At 40.9% G+C, this 15,406-nt stretch overlaps 1 protein-coding gene across 2 annotated transcripts in view; it reads right to left on the reverse strand.

Annotated features, from left to right (window-relative positions):
- BORCS5 (BLOC-1 related complex subunit 5) overlaps positions 1-15,294 on the reverse strand; it is a 104,909-nt gene extending 89,615 nt beyond the window's left edge. Inside the window, exons 1-2 of one of the 2 annotated variants that reach the window (XM_080573028.1) lie at positions 15,006-15,294; positions 11,792-11,903 (exon numbers count right to left, since the gene is read on the reverse strand). In XM_080573028.1, coding sequence (XP_080429154.1) covers positions 11,792-11,903; positions 15,006-15,293 — 400 coding nt within the window. In that variant the 5' untranslated portion in view covers position 15,294. Of the gene's footprint in view, positions 1-11,791; positions 11,904-15,000 lie in introns of both variants that reach the window. The other variant, XM_080573027.1, reaches the window with a different exon arrangement.
- Between the last annotated feature and the right edge of the window lie 112 nt (positions 15,295-15,406).

Here is a 15,406-nt window from a genome sequence, read left to right on the forward strand (position 1 = left end):
TGGAACAAGAGACAAGTGAGTATCTGTGCACATCTGCTGCTTGCTACACAACCTCCAGTTCATATTATTCACCACACTCACCCCCACCTCCCCATCTAAATCTGTTTTTAGAATGAAACACTAGATATCAAACTATCTGTGTGGCAGGCAGCATAATCAACTACAAGTATCAAGATAGAGAAGGAAGGGTGCCTCATGAATACAAGGAAATAGATCTACTACAATTTATGAAAAGTGACTCACGTCCAAGAGGTTCTTAGATCTGTCAAGCTTAGTGCAGTGGGAAGCAGGCAAGACCCAAAAATGCCCTTAAGGCAAGTTTTCTGAGAGCTCTAACAATAACTTTATGCAGAAAATTCTCTGAAATTTCCATTATTCAAAGATCAAAGAAAAGTCAGTGCTCCTTATGTCAAGAAATTGAATTCTTACTATACAGGAGTTGCAAGTTGCTATATACAAAAACAGCAGTCTTCTGCATTGCTTACGCTTGATAATACCTAAATGAAAAACATTCTGGATAACCTCTTAAAAATGAACAAATTTTCAAAAGAAAAGTATCTCAAGTTCATTGGCTTGTCTGTTGACTACGCTTTGTTTAACCTCAGTTTCTTTGCTTTTTTATTTATTTATTTATTTTTATTAGGTATTTTTAAAGGTTTGTGATCAAGGAACATGATGAGGAAGAAAAACATTTCTGGGAAACAGGTTAATAAAATGATAAGTACTGGGCTCAGTTGTGGGCTGAAAAATGCAGGCACAGATCTGAGGTTTTCTCTAAAATGAATTACAACTTGGTGAGAAGCCTTCTACATTGCCTATGACATCACAGCAACTGATTACAGGAGAGGTATTGAGAACAACCCCTGAATCTTCACTGTGTATTTTGGCTGTAATAATTAATTTGTTGGAGGGGGAGATGCTTGGCAGTAATTGATGCAGTACAGTACAGCAGAGAGAGATTCAAGAGAAGGCAGGAGGACATATCTCAGGGTCATTCAGAGCACTAGACCTGAATTTGGCTAATATCATCAGAAACATTACCCTCTAACCCAAACAGCCAACATATATCAAGCACTGGGAATGGCAGAAGCAAAGCAGTGAGCTGCATGTGTAGCGTGACTAATTCAGTGAGAAAGCAGAGCAAAATAAACAGAAAACAAGACAGAAACAGAAACAAAACATAAACAGAAAAACAAAAAAAAAGTAAAAAAGCAAACAAACAAAAAAAACACAACAACAAATGTTTATGCTTGAGAAAAGTATGTTCTAGGTAGGTGTACTGAAACACTTTGCTTGTTTTATTTTGTTTTGTATTTGCCACCCATTTGTCTTGGATTAAGATCAAACAGGGAATTGCTAGGTGATCTGCCTGGATCATTCTGTTGGGGATTTTACAAGCTGTGTTTGAACACCAGAGGGCAACAACAGCTTATTAACTAGAATTGGCAAATTTGAGGATGCCAGTTTAAAAATGTTTTACCTAGATTGTTTTTTAACTTTCCAATCAATGGCTATTTCAGTGCAAAATTGTTTTATTAGAAAACTGTTTTGTTTATGGGAAGGTTCTTGGTGGAGGGTTATATATACACACTTTTTAAACTTCTTTCTACATCATATAGCAGGAGTGAACTTCTGTAGAAGACAGCAAAACATTAAGCGTATTTTCTTCTACATTTAAAAGATATTAAACCAGATCGTATTTTTAGTCAAATATTGGCATTGTCAGTTAATAGAGCAGGAGAGAGATTTCCCATCATCATTCTTTCAGCTGTGATGCTTAATTATATGCATTTTTGAGCTTATTTATTTGTGTGGGTGATGAAAGAGAAAGAAAGTTATGTGTTATGAAAGAGAAAGGAGTGAGTTGGACTAATTGTAAAAATTCATTCAGTTTGTTATGCTTTTCAACACTGCTTATTTAAAATTTCTGTGCACTCTTTTTCCATTGACAGCTCCTATGATCTTACAAGTGCACCATTCTCCCTGGTATGAAATGACCATGCAGCAACGAGTTTTTGCAGATGGTTTAGGAACTAAACAGATCTACTTGTAGTAGGGAGAAAATAAGGGATAGTCTTCCCACCCTGAAAATAAACAATAGTGCCTTACTTAAAACATAAAAATAAACTGGAATCATGTAACTTGATTATCAACCAGTGTGATATGAAGGCAAACTTGGGGTGGCTCTTTCTGAATGCAATCAATTATGTTAGGGTACAAGACCAAAAGCTGACTGACTTTAATCACCTGGAGAGTGTCATAAATGCTTTAGCTGCTTGTTTCATGTAGAGATTTTACGGTGCTGAGCAAACATGAGGTGTGTAAATACAGAATGGCTTGAACAAAACTGTTTTGTGGTGTTATACACTAAAGCAAATAGAAAGCACAAATTTTATAGCCACTGCAAACAATCATAAAGAAATAACAACTAAATTGCAGATGTATTTGAGATGGATGAGAAAAGCACCTGGTCACTACCTTAAGGGGCTGCGAACTCCTAATGGCATGTTTTCTCCAAATAGTGCTTTGGTTTATTGTAATTCCTGTAGGAGTAAGAAATGCTTATGCATAGGATTCTTTGGAGTAAATTACTGACCAACCAACTATTAACAAACGATTACTAACTAACCAACTAAATCAAGTGGATTTGAATCTGAGGACACCATTAGATAACAGCTTACACCCACTGTCCCACACTCTATGCTGATACACCTGATAGATACACGTTGATAGTTCAAAGTGCCATTACCACAGCCAACAGTCTCCAACTTATTATAGCAGAAGTCTAGTTTGTGCTCTGGCACACTCTCAAAATTGGCCCAGGTTGCTGGGCACTTCCTATGCATTACTTGTTCCCATACAGATAATATACTTTTACACCTCCCTACTCATAGATAGTTATAGGACAGCTGCATCCCTTCATCATTAAAAATAAAAATAAAAATCCCTTAAGGAGTGTACATGCCTTTCCCACATGCCTTATCAGGCCCTTGATGGATAGATACCCTGAAGTATTGGGATATATTGAAAATTTTTCTTCATCTTCAGGAAGCCTACATATGCTGAATCTCACAGTCTAAATTTGCTTTCTTCCCTAGGTCTCTTCACTTCTTGAGGATATCAAAATACAAAGCATACAACTGCCGCTCTTCTTCCTCTTTGTGTTTGGTAGATATCATAAACAACAAATAAATGCATTTTTAAGTTTCAGTACAACTATGCTTGATCACTGTTTTCTGCTTATTGGCTTACTTCACGGACAGTAAAATCTGAGGCTTGTGCATTAAGTTTTCTGTCCTTTCATTGTCTCACATACCAAAAAGAGTTTGAATATGCCATGTCTGAGATGTTCTAATCAATCTTCCTCTTGTTTTGCATTGTTTTTAGAATAAAATAAATATTTCCAACCTACTGACAACAGAAGAAATACCCAGGACTAGTCATCAGGTAATTTTCACTCTCAAGTAGTGCACAGATTCTTTTCTCAAAGAAATTTAACAGGCAGTTAACATCCAGAACAATTTCAAGATGTTGTAGGTTAGACTGGCTAAACCATAGACATGTTTTGACACATTTGTTCATTTGAGATGTCACCCTGAAGAACACACAGATGTTTCTTCAAAATGCTAGGATGGTGAGGGTGGCTACGTGCTCTTTTTAACATGTTTTATTGGTAATGCATGGAGTGCATAACTTTTTGTTACAGGCCTGAGTTTGGACTCATTTGTGGCTTTATTTTATTTTATTTTATTTTATTTTATTTTATTTTATTTTATTTTATTTTATTTTATTTTATTTTATTTTATTTTATTTTAATTTAATTTAATTTTATTTTATTTTATCTTATTTTATATTATTTTATTCTATTCTATTCTATTTTTTTGCACAGAAGCCTCTGGAGGTAGCTTAAACTTCATGAAGGGGCTGTCTGTCTACAGGGATGGACTGCATTTTGCAGAGGCAATTTGGTACCTGCCACATCAGAGCAGCAGTTGAATTTCATAGAGTTCTGGCTGAACATTCAAAAGCCGCAGGGAGCAGCACTGGATTTTCTCTGTGCCCCCTACTCATACTGAAAGAGTGATATGATCACTGGTTTTCAGGCTTTGACATTGTGACTTTTGTAGCTTTTCTCAAGAACAAGTTGAAAATTTGTACAAAGTTCAGATCTTTATTCTTGTTCAAGGAAGATGGTAGAGAAACACTATGACACAGACTTCCTATAGGTTTGCCTGCTGTTTAGTTAGTTTCTGAGTAAGTTTTTCTGTTTGGTTCTATGAAAGAGCCTTTTTTTCCCTACTCCTAAATCCCAGTTCCACTGACACTACTGAAATTCTCCTGTGTAGTAGTCCAAGCAAGTCATGAATGAGATGATCTCTGTACTTTGGTGGCCATGCACTGCGCTGTCTTTGTGCATGCAATTCCCACTTATTAATGTGGGAGGTCCTCCTGCACATTTTTTATGGCTTTAAGTCAAGTCTTCCCACTTAGTGGCTCATAACTTTCCAAAACAATTCCCTTATAGGATGACATGACTTCTCAGCCCAGAGGTAAAAGTTATGAAAGAATCTGAAGACAATTTTCCCATCTGCTTCTGATTATTTAACTACGACAATGTTTTCCTTGTTTTGTTTCAGGGCATGAAATAAGGATTTCAAATGTTTTTCCATCATGTGATATATCAGGCACTATTTCTGGAAAGAATCCAGATTTGGCACATGCTATATATGTTGCCTTTACAGAGCACTCTGTTTTAGAAAGGCCAGAAATAATTTGTTTGTGAGGTATAGTTTTAAACAAGTGAGAACAGCTCAGACTATGCTGCTCACTACTAAACTTAACAAGATACACATGTGGCTTTCCTACGCAGACAAGTGTATAAAACAAGGGTATATGCCATTCAAATGAATGTTGTGAAGGCTGGTATATTCTGAAAAGTGACAAGCCTGAACACTGAAGTCTATCCATATGTTATGTCTGGGAGAGAGTATAAGCTTTTCCAGATATCTGTTGGAGACGCCATCTCAAGGGTGGGTTTGACAGTATGCCATGATGTTTTTTCAGTTGCCAAAAATGGGTATCACTGGTGACAGCAGAATTCTCCAATGGCTACCTCATTAAGTGGTAACTAAAGTGATTTCCAGGAACTTAGTCTGCATACACTAACAATGACATGAAGAGCAATCAAAAAATGCTCCATGCTACAGGCAGTTCAATTGCAGCTTAGTTCTGTATGTCTGGAAAGTCTCCTGACCCTGCAGAACATCAGGTATTTTGAAACATAGAAGAAGGTTATCCCGGGCAGCAATCCAGACTGAACTGAAGTGGGTAGATGTGGCGCCTGGGGTCCATGACCTTGTACAACAGCAGGTTACCGTGCATCAGCTGGCAAGTGGTAATTGTCTCCAAGCAGGACCCTGGTTCTTGTACTTGTGCTGACACCTGTGGTACAGCTGAGACTGTAGGAGAAACGTGGGCTTGAAAGGTGAATTAAAAAATGAGGTCTGGTTTGGGGGTAAAATTTATAGCTTTTTGACTGTCCCTGATTTCATTTTCTTCATTTATTTAATTTTCACCTGATTCAATGTTGATTAAATCCCAATTAGCAACTACCTTGGCTACAGGCCTCTTAAGAGGCCTGGTAAAACTAGACAGGTCACTCCAGGAATGACTTTGCATATTTCTCATTTGGCATTTGACCTAAAATTTAATAAGTCTTGCTTGAATCTCTAACTCAGCTCAACTCAAGTTTTTATCCTATTACCATCAGTAGTGACTTTTATCCTCTTTTTCTGTACAGCTGTTCCGTTGTTGAGCTAATGTCGTTCAAGAGTAGAGGTTTCACTCAGGGAAAGAAAACGGGAATTTGCCCTTGTATTTGCTGGGGTTTGCTTTGAAATATTTGTTTGAAATAGCATCTATATAACAAAACAATTAATAGGTGATATTTATGTTGAGGAGCCAGCACTGCAGTGTTGAGTGCTTTTTACTCATGAAGCAGTCCTTCTGCATCTACTGAAACAAAAAACTAGAATCTCAGAAAAAAAGCAGATTTTGTCCTTTGTCTTAAAGAGCTATGACAAGTGTTCCAGCTAAGTTGTTGGCAGGAGCCTCAAATGTTTTGTGTTCGTGTAAGTATAAGCCATTGCATGTAGCTATCAGAAAGAATAGTAAAAAGAACTGACAGATGCATAGTAGAGTACTGGAAAATTCCTGTGTAGAAACTGGGAAGGCTGCTGGGGCAACAAACGAGGCCAAAAGGTAGAGCTCTTCTGCTTATACACTGTGATCACTCAGCAGAGTAAATAGAGAACAAGTGTAGATTACCCAAACCTTGTTGCTTCATAAAAGCTATAGTATGTGCAGAACTGAGGGGTGGTAGATGGAGAGAGAACAATGACTAAATAACTGGTATACACAATGCTCTACAAACATTTTTTTTTGGCCTATCCTTAAGTGGTTTGGGTCTTTGGCTCCCATTGTTTCTTAGTATGTGTTTTCATTTGTTTGTTTGTTTTTGGTTTTGTTTTTAAAATGGTGACCGGGACGCCTTTGATATACTGCATTTGCAATTTACTGCCACAGTATACCATGGGAAGCACATATCCTCACTGATGCTTCCCTGACCTAAAGTGCTAAGATTCCTAAACCACAAATGAAGACAGGGCTCTAAACTGGCAGTTCTTTCAACTCCTAGAGCTTTTTTTATTTAAAAGAAAAGTGTTTGGGTGAAAATAGCATTTTACATGTATTGTTCAAAGAAAAGATTTCTTAATATGCCAAGATTAAATAGGGATTTTGTTCTGTGTAAGCTCTTTTCAAATCATTCTAAAGGTATTAGATTTTTCACAATTATAGTAAGGAAAAAAAATGGCAGAAGTTGCATTAACTGCAAAGCTCTGGCACTGAAAAAGGCATTGGAAAGAGCTTTATGAGTCAGGGCTATTCAAACACAATTCTCTGTCTTTTATTTGAAGATCCATGTGACCAACTACTATCTTTGTGGGCTTGGTTGGAGAGGTGGGGAAATAGGGCAGGAAGAGAAATTGATTGGATAGATTCACTTTTTTTTTTTCCTCAAAGGAGAAAATAGGATCTATTTAATCCAATACTGAATATGATGATTCTTTAATAATAGCTTTATAGCAGGCACAAGTCTTTTAATAAATATATTGGGTGTATGTGTGTGTGGTGGGGGGTCTTTCTCTGTGTTTTCCTTTCTCACTTATCTACATTTAATTGCCAGGCATACTGGTAGAGTCTTTATCAAAGTCCATGCTGTAAGGAAATTATTCAAAGAACTAATAGATATGGAAAAGCAGCAAATGAGACTTCAGCCATACATAATCACATCTTCCATCCCTCATCACATGAAGAATGAGTTACAGGTCATAAACCACAGAAATCTTTATATAAAGAAACAGTGGAAGTTTAAGAATCCAGATTAATTCCTTCTCTAGCAGACAATGAAATCAATGGGAGATATTTTAGCCAGTGCCAAGGGGTAATGTGTGTGAAGCTTTCTGCTATCCTGTGCCTATATTTCAAACATCTTTTGTAGAGGCTTAGGTGTTTACAGGGCTGTTGCCAGTTGATAGGGTGGCAGAGGAGATAATTTGGCAATTCCCTCCAAGTCCTATAGCTCTGATTCAAAGATCAATATGATTCCATTAAACCAGAAATTCACTAAGTATATTAAGATATATTTAGATATTCACTAAGCGAACAGGCAAGGCCTGTTTAAAAAGGACAGACTATAGAATCAACCACTGTCAATTATCTTGGGATTTCATTAGTTGAAATGAAGTGAACAAGGACTAATAAAAACTGTTATCAGCGTTGTGATTTGTTGATTTCAGGAAGGCAGGAAGGCAGGCAGGAGGGAAGGAAGGCAGGAAGGCAGGAAGGCAGGAAAGAAGGAAGGAAGGAAGGAAGGAAGGAAGGAAGGAAGGAGACAGAAGAAGAAAGAAAAAAGAGAAAGAAAAAGAAAGGAAGGAAGAAAAGGTAAGGATTTTGTCCTTGTAGTTTATGATGAATCTGAACTGAAAGATACATTTTAAGATTACATCAGTTTTTCTTCAGCCACTAGTGGGCATGGGATCTGTGGGACTTGACCTCATCTGAAGGAAAGTCCTCCAAAATGCAAGGATTGTGAACAATGGATCATCTGTATGAACTTTTTCACTCTGTAGATACATTCCTATTATGCCACAGGGTCTCCAAAAGTACATAGCCTGTGTGACCTTGAGTCACAAAGCTAGCCCTAGCCTTATCTAGCAAGGAATTAGCTATCCTTATTACCATTTCTGGAGGCGAGAATATTTTGTACTTCTGGAGATCAAATTCTTAAAGACTCCTTAAATTAATTCTTCAAAATAAGTCTTTAAGACTGATGATACCTGCCTTCATGTTCATGTATTATAAAATAACAGCAAAATGTTAGAAGCCCATTTAAGACAACTTCTTGTACTTAAGAGAGAGCTTTAAAGCACATTAAGCAATTCATGTGTTTTGCAGTGACTCTTCAGCAATAATAAACTTTAATCATTAAGGAAATTAAATAATCTCAGTATGGCAGGCTGGAGAAATGAGCTGACAGGAACATCGTGCAGTTCAACAAAAGCAAATAGTGAGATCTGCACCTGGAGAGAAGAAAATCTCATGTACTAGTAGATGCTGGAAGCCAGATGGCTGGAAGTGATGTTTGCAGTAAAGGTATTGGGGATCATGGTAGACACCTTCCCTGGGGGTGTTCAAGGAAAGGTTGGATGTGGTGCTTAGGGACATGGTTTAGTGGGTGACATTGGTGGTAGGGGGATGGTTGGACCAGATGATCTTGGAGGTCTTTCCCAACCTTAATGATGATGTGATTCTGTGTTACCCTGATGAGAGGCTAGAGCCTGAGCTGGAAAACGTCATGTGGAACAAGGTACATAAGGCTGCAATTTGCAAGGTCCTGCAGTTTTGCCACCTAACCTAACCCATAAAAGTGGCCTAGAAGAAAGCTGGAGAGGGACTCTCTCAGGGAGAGTAGCGACGGAACAAGGAATAATGGCTTTGAACAAATGGAGGGGAGATTTAGGTTAGATGTGATGTGAGGAAGAAATTCTTCACTCAGAGCACAAAGTGCACATGGTAATTAGGGCTGAAGATGCACCTTGCTTCTGTTCTTTTCCATAAATTAATTTTAATTACCTAAAAACCACTGTTAAAAATAAACCCAGGGCACAGGATGAGAGGTGGAAGGCAGTCCCTGTGGCTGAGGGGCAGCCTTTCTCTCTGGCAAGCCAAATGGCCTGGGGGAGCCAGCCCCAGAAAAGGGTCCGTCAGCCACCCCAACGCTCCTCCTTGTCCACATGAGGGCATCTTCCAGGCTGCTCCCAACACAGCCACCTTTGGCCAAGCGTGGGCCACTCCATCACAGAGGCTTGCCGAGGTCACAGTGGCCACCACTGCCCCGCCTTTGCTCCAGGCCCTATAAAACAGGACCTCTGCAGGTGGCCCACCATTCGCTGAGCTTCTAGGCACTCTGACAGACAACTCGTGTGGCAGAAAGAAGACTAGAAGAGTAAGGTGAGCAGCAGGCCTCCTTGGTGTGTGAGGACAGCGATGCAGTCCAAGGAAGCACCGAGAAGGAATGCACCTAACGAGAAGAAGAAGTGTCATGGGCAGAGGGATAGCGCCTGTGGCACAACAGACACCAGTGCCCAGGGGACCTCTGGTGGGCAGCCCACAGACACTTATTATAAGCGGTACCAGTGGCACCGCAATGATGCAGGGAGCAGGCTGCCCCCTCAGCCATACAGCGACAGGGGGACTGGGCCTAACCATTGGCGCAACAGTGGCATGGGGCGAGGACAGGAGCACCAGCCGGAGAGCCGCGTGGAGCAGAGGCGTGCCTGTCATCCAGAACACAGTGTGGGACCCAGCCATGACCTTAAAACAGATAGCAGTGTCAAACCCAGGCATGGAAATGAACTGGACAGTGGCATGGGACCTAGGCACGGAACTGGACGATCCCCTGGTTCGGCACCCTGGCCTGAAAGGAAAGGTTGGACCTGGTGCTTAGGGACATGGTTTAGTGAGTGACATTGGTAGTAGTGTGATGGTTGGACCACATGATCTTGAAGGTCTTTTCCAACCTTAATTTTTCTGTGATTCTATGATTCTATGCATAGAAGAGTGGTGTCCTGCTCTAGGGCATTCACAAATGCCTGATTCTGAAATAACCTAAGGACTTATACATGACCTGCATGCTACTTTTCCAAGCCCTGAAATATGATCACCACAGTAAAACATAAAACTTACAGTAGAGATAACAGTTCTGAATTGTCAAAGGCAACAATATTTCTCTGAGAAATCCTGGGAAATGTTAATTTAATGAAAAATGTGTTAAGCATGTGACTCCACCCTTATTTTTAATTATTACCTAATTAAAAGGGTAAAAAAAAAAAAAAGATTTTGGTTTTCCTTGAAATAGCAAACTGCTACAACATCTCTCATTTTTGTGATCTTACCTTCCAAATCACTTAAACGGAGGTTGACAATAACATCGTAGATATTAAACGTTAACCATTAGAGGGCACTCTTTTCTACTCTGAGGAAGCGTGCGTGTAACTGTCTAGCCTATCTTGAGGACTTGTCTAACAGCTAATAAAAACAAAACCTCTGAAGTGGTATCACGGTTGATGATACATAGTCATTTTCTTGAGGTGCTTAGTGTCTTGGCTGAACTGCAGAGTAGTTAAATATAAATATATAAAATAAAGATACAGATATATTATATACTTATATTCTCCCCAGAGTTCGAATTGGAGAGCAATGATTCTCTTTCCCTGTCATAAACTGCAGCTTTCCCATGCACTTCTCTAGTACTGCACTTTAGCCCAGAAGTGGTTACTTCAAATATTTCAATATATTGCAAATGAGCTCTTTCCTACACACCAATGGTGTGTCACAATGTGTATATTGCATAACGATTGAAGTGCTGCGTGAACGATTGTTAATTACTGTGACACAGTGACTTACCTTTCTTGACCATAGGCATAAATTCTAGTCATTAATCCCTGTGACTAAAATAGTGTGAACAAATGTACAATCCTTTACCAGTAACTAATTTTTAGACTTCAAAGGCTACAGTGGAAAGCATAATTGGTAAATATTGTGGATGTGTATTGCAAAATGCTGAGCTCCATGAAAGGGTTCTGAAAAGGAAGTATTCTTAAATTGCTGTTGCTTAAAATGCACGCACATTATGGTTAATAGAGCCCAGATGCTGACTGTTTTTGAAAATCTTAGCAAACTAAAATGAAATAGTGTTTTGGTGTCTGTCAGCCTGAAATGCAATCTCTTTTAAAAGGATGTTTTAGCTGTATCAACCTAGCATTACAGTACTTTACAAATTTTAGAACTATAACTTTCTCAAATGACATTTTTTTTTATAATTTGGCTTTGAAATGTAGCCATGGCTAAATATTCATAAGGAAAGTATTGGACTTGCCCTGTGGTCTGGTGGGCAGTGCCAAATTAAAATCAGAATCCTACATGGTTCACACTGAACCTACAGCTGCTACAGCTGAAGGAGCATATCCTGAGGCTGTGCTGTTTTCAACTCCCTGGCAGATGTAACAGGAGAAAAGAGGTAGTAGGTGAACAGCCCGACCTTGGATGCACCATCAGCAGGAGTCCAAGCACTCCTCAAAAGTTGTAAAGAAAATGTCCAAGCCTTTGGAGTCATCTGTTTCATATTCCCCCTTGGGGTTATCACTGGCTTCCCACTGGACTAACTTACCTGTATGCTCAGCTGAACTCAAGCACCTTCTCCTCTGTGAAGTTTTTGTTGTAAGGATGTTTTCAGCACAAAGAAATGCAGTTCTCATCCTGGGCACCAGGCAACATATTCTGGAAGAGGAGATGGGAAAGAAAGAATGGGTGTTACACATAATGGGGAAAAAAATATGTAGTACTGAAGAGCAAGGAGAAGAAGAAATTCTAATTCTATGATTAAAAAAAAAAAAAAAGAAAAAAAAAGGAACTTGATTAGATGTTTGAGGGGAAAATTGCCACAGAAGTAGCAACAATGCTATTTTTTCTGTGTTTTGACACACTGTGGGGAGCCCTGCAGCCAGTAGCTGTGAAGATAAATGAGGTCTCCCAGCCTGGAGAAAATTTCTGGAATAGAGAAATGGCTACCAATCCAAAGAAATCTGCTCTCAAGCTGCCCAAGTCCTGTTGAAAAGATGCAGTTGATATGGTATGGGACCAAAGGTGAGGGAAAAGGTATTTTGGTTTATAATTGAACTTTAAGAAGGGATAGATGATGATCAGGTATTCTATTCATCAAAAGAGTAACACTATGGTGAATCCATTGCTCTTGGAACAGGATAAACCTTGTCAGGCATATCTATCATATTTCTTAGAGCTGATCTTGTGTTGGGAAAGAGTTGGATGAAGTACTTTTGTTTATGAATATCAACTGTACGACCTAAGCGAAATGGCAAGGCGATGATCCTGGGAGTCAGGGTGTCTTATTATATCTGCAAAATGGTTTTAGCAGACAACACTGGCGAAGTCGTCACTACGTCATGTCCCATTTCCTAAACTACTTTGCTGCAGTCTTTCCTGCTGGGGGCAAGAGAGAACTTGAGCTAGAGTTTCAGTATGAATCTGTGCCCTTTTGAAGTCAGTGAGAGTTTTGCCATCGACTTCAGAGGGACCAGGATTTCACCACGCCATGCCCATTCATTCTTGTTGAGACATTCAGTGAGAGAGCTAATTATGATAGTGGTTTCTGTGATGTGGGCAGCCACAAATTCATTTGCTGAGCAGCCATCTTAGCAGCTTTTGCTCATTAGAGACTTTAGTCCCAGTCCTACAAAGGATCCCACTGACTTCCCTGGAACCCAGGGCACCGTTCAAAGATGCAGAGACCTCGGCTGTTGCTACTGGTTCCAGGAGCCCCAGCTGCTGCTCTTTGCTGTCCTCTGTGCCTGACAGAACTGCTTGTGAGGCCGCATTAGGAACCAAAACGGAAATAACCTGAGCATAAAGAAACCTATGTGAAAGCTTTGGTATCACTGAATCACCATCCAAGTCTGGGGGGAAGGCTGTGTAGACTTCTCAACAGTGGAAGCCTTTGATGGGATTCAAACCAGCAAACGAACATTTCTGTTCATAAGGTCAATAAAAATGATCGTACCCAACAAGACGAGCTTCTCGCTCCAACAGAAGAAACATTCCCTCTCTACTCTCATTTACTTCATTCTGACTTTAAACTCATATAAGCAGCATAATCATTTCAGAGAAACCCCGCCTATCAGAGGCTTTTCTCTGTGTTTTCTCTTCTTGCCTCCTCTTTGTAAAAATTGCTATGACTGAGTTAAATCTATGTGTATGAACTAGAATCAAAGCCAAGAAGCAGAACAGAGGTTTGGTCTTGAATCCAAAGCATTGAATAGAGAATGGGTTTAAAAAAAGCTACCTAGGCTTGAGTAGAGAGATGAGGACTGTCTCTAGGAAGGGTGTGGAGAAAAGGGATAGGCAGAGGCAAGTGAAGCCACTAATCATTAAATGACTTAGAGGAAATCCTATCAGGAAAGGAAAAGGCTTGAATTATAGGAAAATGGTGAAATGCACCAGCATAAGGGGTGACAGCATATAATGTCTGAAAGCTAAAAATAAAACCAGCCAGCTTGGACTGCAGGGAAGATGTTAGAGCAAATAGGCAGGGGATCAGGCTCCCAAGGGAGACAGTCGAGACACCAGCGTGTTTCCAGCCAAAAAATGATAAGATGCTAGGGGAACAGCATGTAGAGAAATGTGTTGTGTGATTCAGAGGTTCAGGCTTGAGGTTTTCCTCAGCTGTGCATTACATTATTAAGATATGAAGAATTCACGATAGACTCACAATACTCCAGAAGAGGTTAATCACTGATCATACAAAATTATGAGCATGTACCATAAGGAAAAAAAAAATCCTCCTTTTATTTCTCTCTGATTCCAATCAGTGAAAATAAATTGAATGTTGTGCTCCTTCTGACTGTCCCTGCAAAGCTGGTTGTGATGACACGGGGAAGATGAGGTTTATCTACTTTCTGGTACATTTGCTCAGGGGAAGCCCTTGCCCTCCACCATCCACGTGGATCTTGCTTGAGCTTGCTTATCTCCCCGGCTGACATGGCAGTAAAAGGGGAGGCTATTTCATCCGGGAGAGGGTCAAGGACAACGTTTGGTAATGCAGACCTGCCCCTAGGCAGGTATTGCTTTTGAGTTGTTAAAAAAAAAAAAAAAAAAAGAAAAGTAAACAACCTTGAAGGTTGGATATATATTTCTTTATGTAAAAAGTTTTGACTGCTTTTTTTTTTTTTTTTTTTTCCCCTAGTAAAAGCTGAAAGTCTGATATTATCACATGACTGCAGGAGCCTGATGTTAGAGTCAGTCTACGATGCCTGGGCTTTTAATCTGGCCCAGATGTTATCTCCTACTGTAATCATAAGAAAAGCTACGAAAATACATGTTCAACAGATACGAAATTAAAAGTTAAACATTTCCATAAGTTTCTAATAACCTCGAGAACAATACAGACTTCTGGGGGCAAGGACTTCAAATTTTGCTTCGAGTCATTCTGCCCCGCAGCATCACCCCAGCAAAGGGCTGCAACAGGCTGGGAGGGAGCCGTGCACATTCAGACTTGGGTTTTCCTTGCAGAAAGTGGGTTTTCCTTGGAGAAACCTCCCCGAAGCAGGTCTGGAAAACCGGAGGAAACTGTGTTTCCTTGGAAAACTCCTGAAGCAGGTTCAGGAAAACGGGTTAGGGGAGGAAAAAACGGGAGGAAATTCAAGGAAGCTGCGATTGTTTCCCGTGGCGCACAAGGCAGGAGAGGGACGCCTTTTTGCAAGCGGGGCTGTGTGGCCACGTCCCGCAGTTTGCGGTGCGCTCGCTGCTCGTTTCGCTAAGAAACGGGCGTGCGGGAGGGGGCAGCAGGAGAGGGACGGCCTTCACCTGGAGGAGGAGGAGGAGGAGCTGCCGCCTTTGTGCCGCCGCTCCGTGCCCGAAAGTAGTCCCGTCCCTGCCGGGCCGGCGTCTCTCCGAGCCGCGCTGCTCCCTAAAAACGGCGTGGAGGGAGAGAAAAGGCGGGGAGCCCCACGCGTGCGGTAGCCCCGCAGGAATTTGGGCCGACCCCCTCTGCCCCCCGCGGGCACGGAGGGCCCCGCCGCGGCCGTGTGCGTGCGCTGGGGGGGAGCGAGCGGGCAGTGGGCGGCGCTGGCATCCCTCCCTCTCTCCCTCCATCCCATCCGTCCGTCCCTCCCTCCCTCCTTCTGTCCCTCCTTCCGTCCGTCCCTCCTTCCAGCCGTCCCTCCCTCCGTGCCCGGGGAGGCGGGCGCTGCTCGGGGAGCGGGGCGCGGCG

The sequence above is a fragment of the Anser brachyrhynchus genome, assembly GCF_964034855.1.
Source record: "Anser brachyrhynchus genome assembly, chromosome: 1".
Taxonomy (NCBI): Eukaryota; Metazoa; Chordata; class Aves; order Anseriformes; family Anatidae; genus Anser; species Anser brachyrhynchus.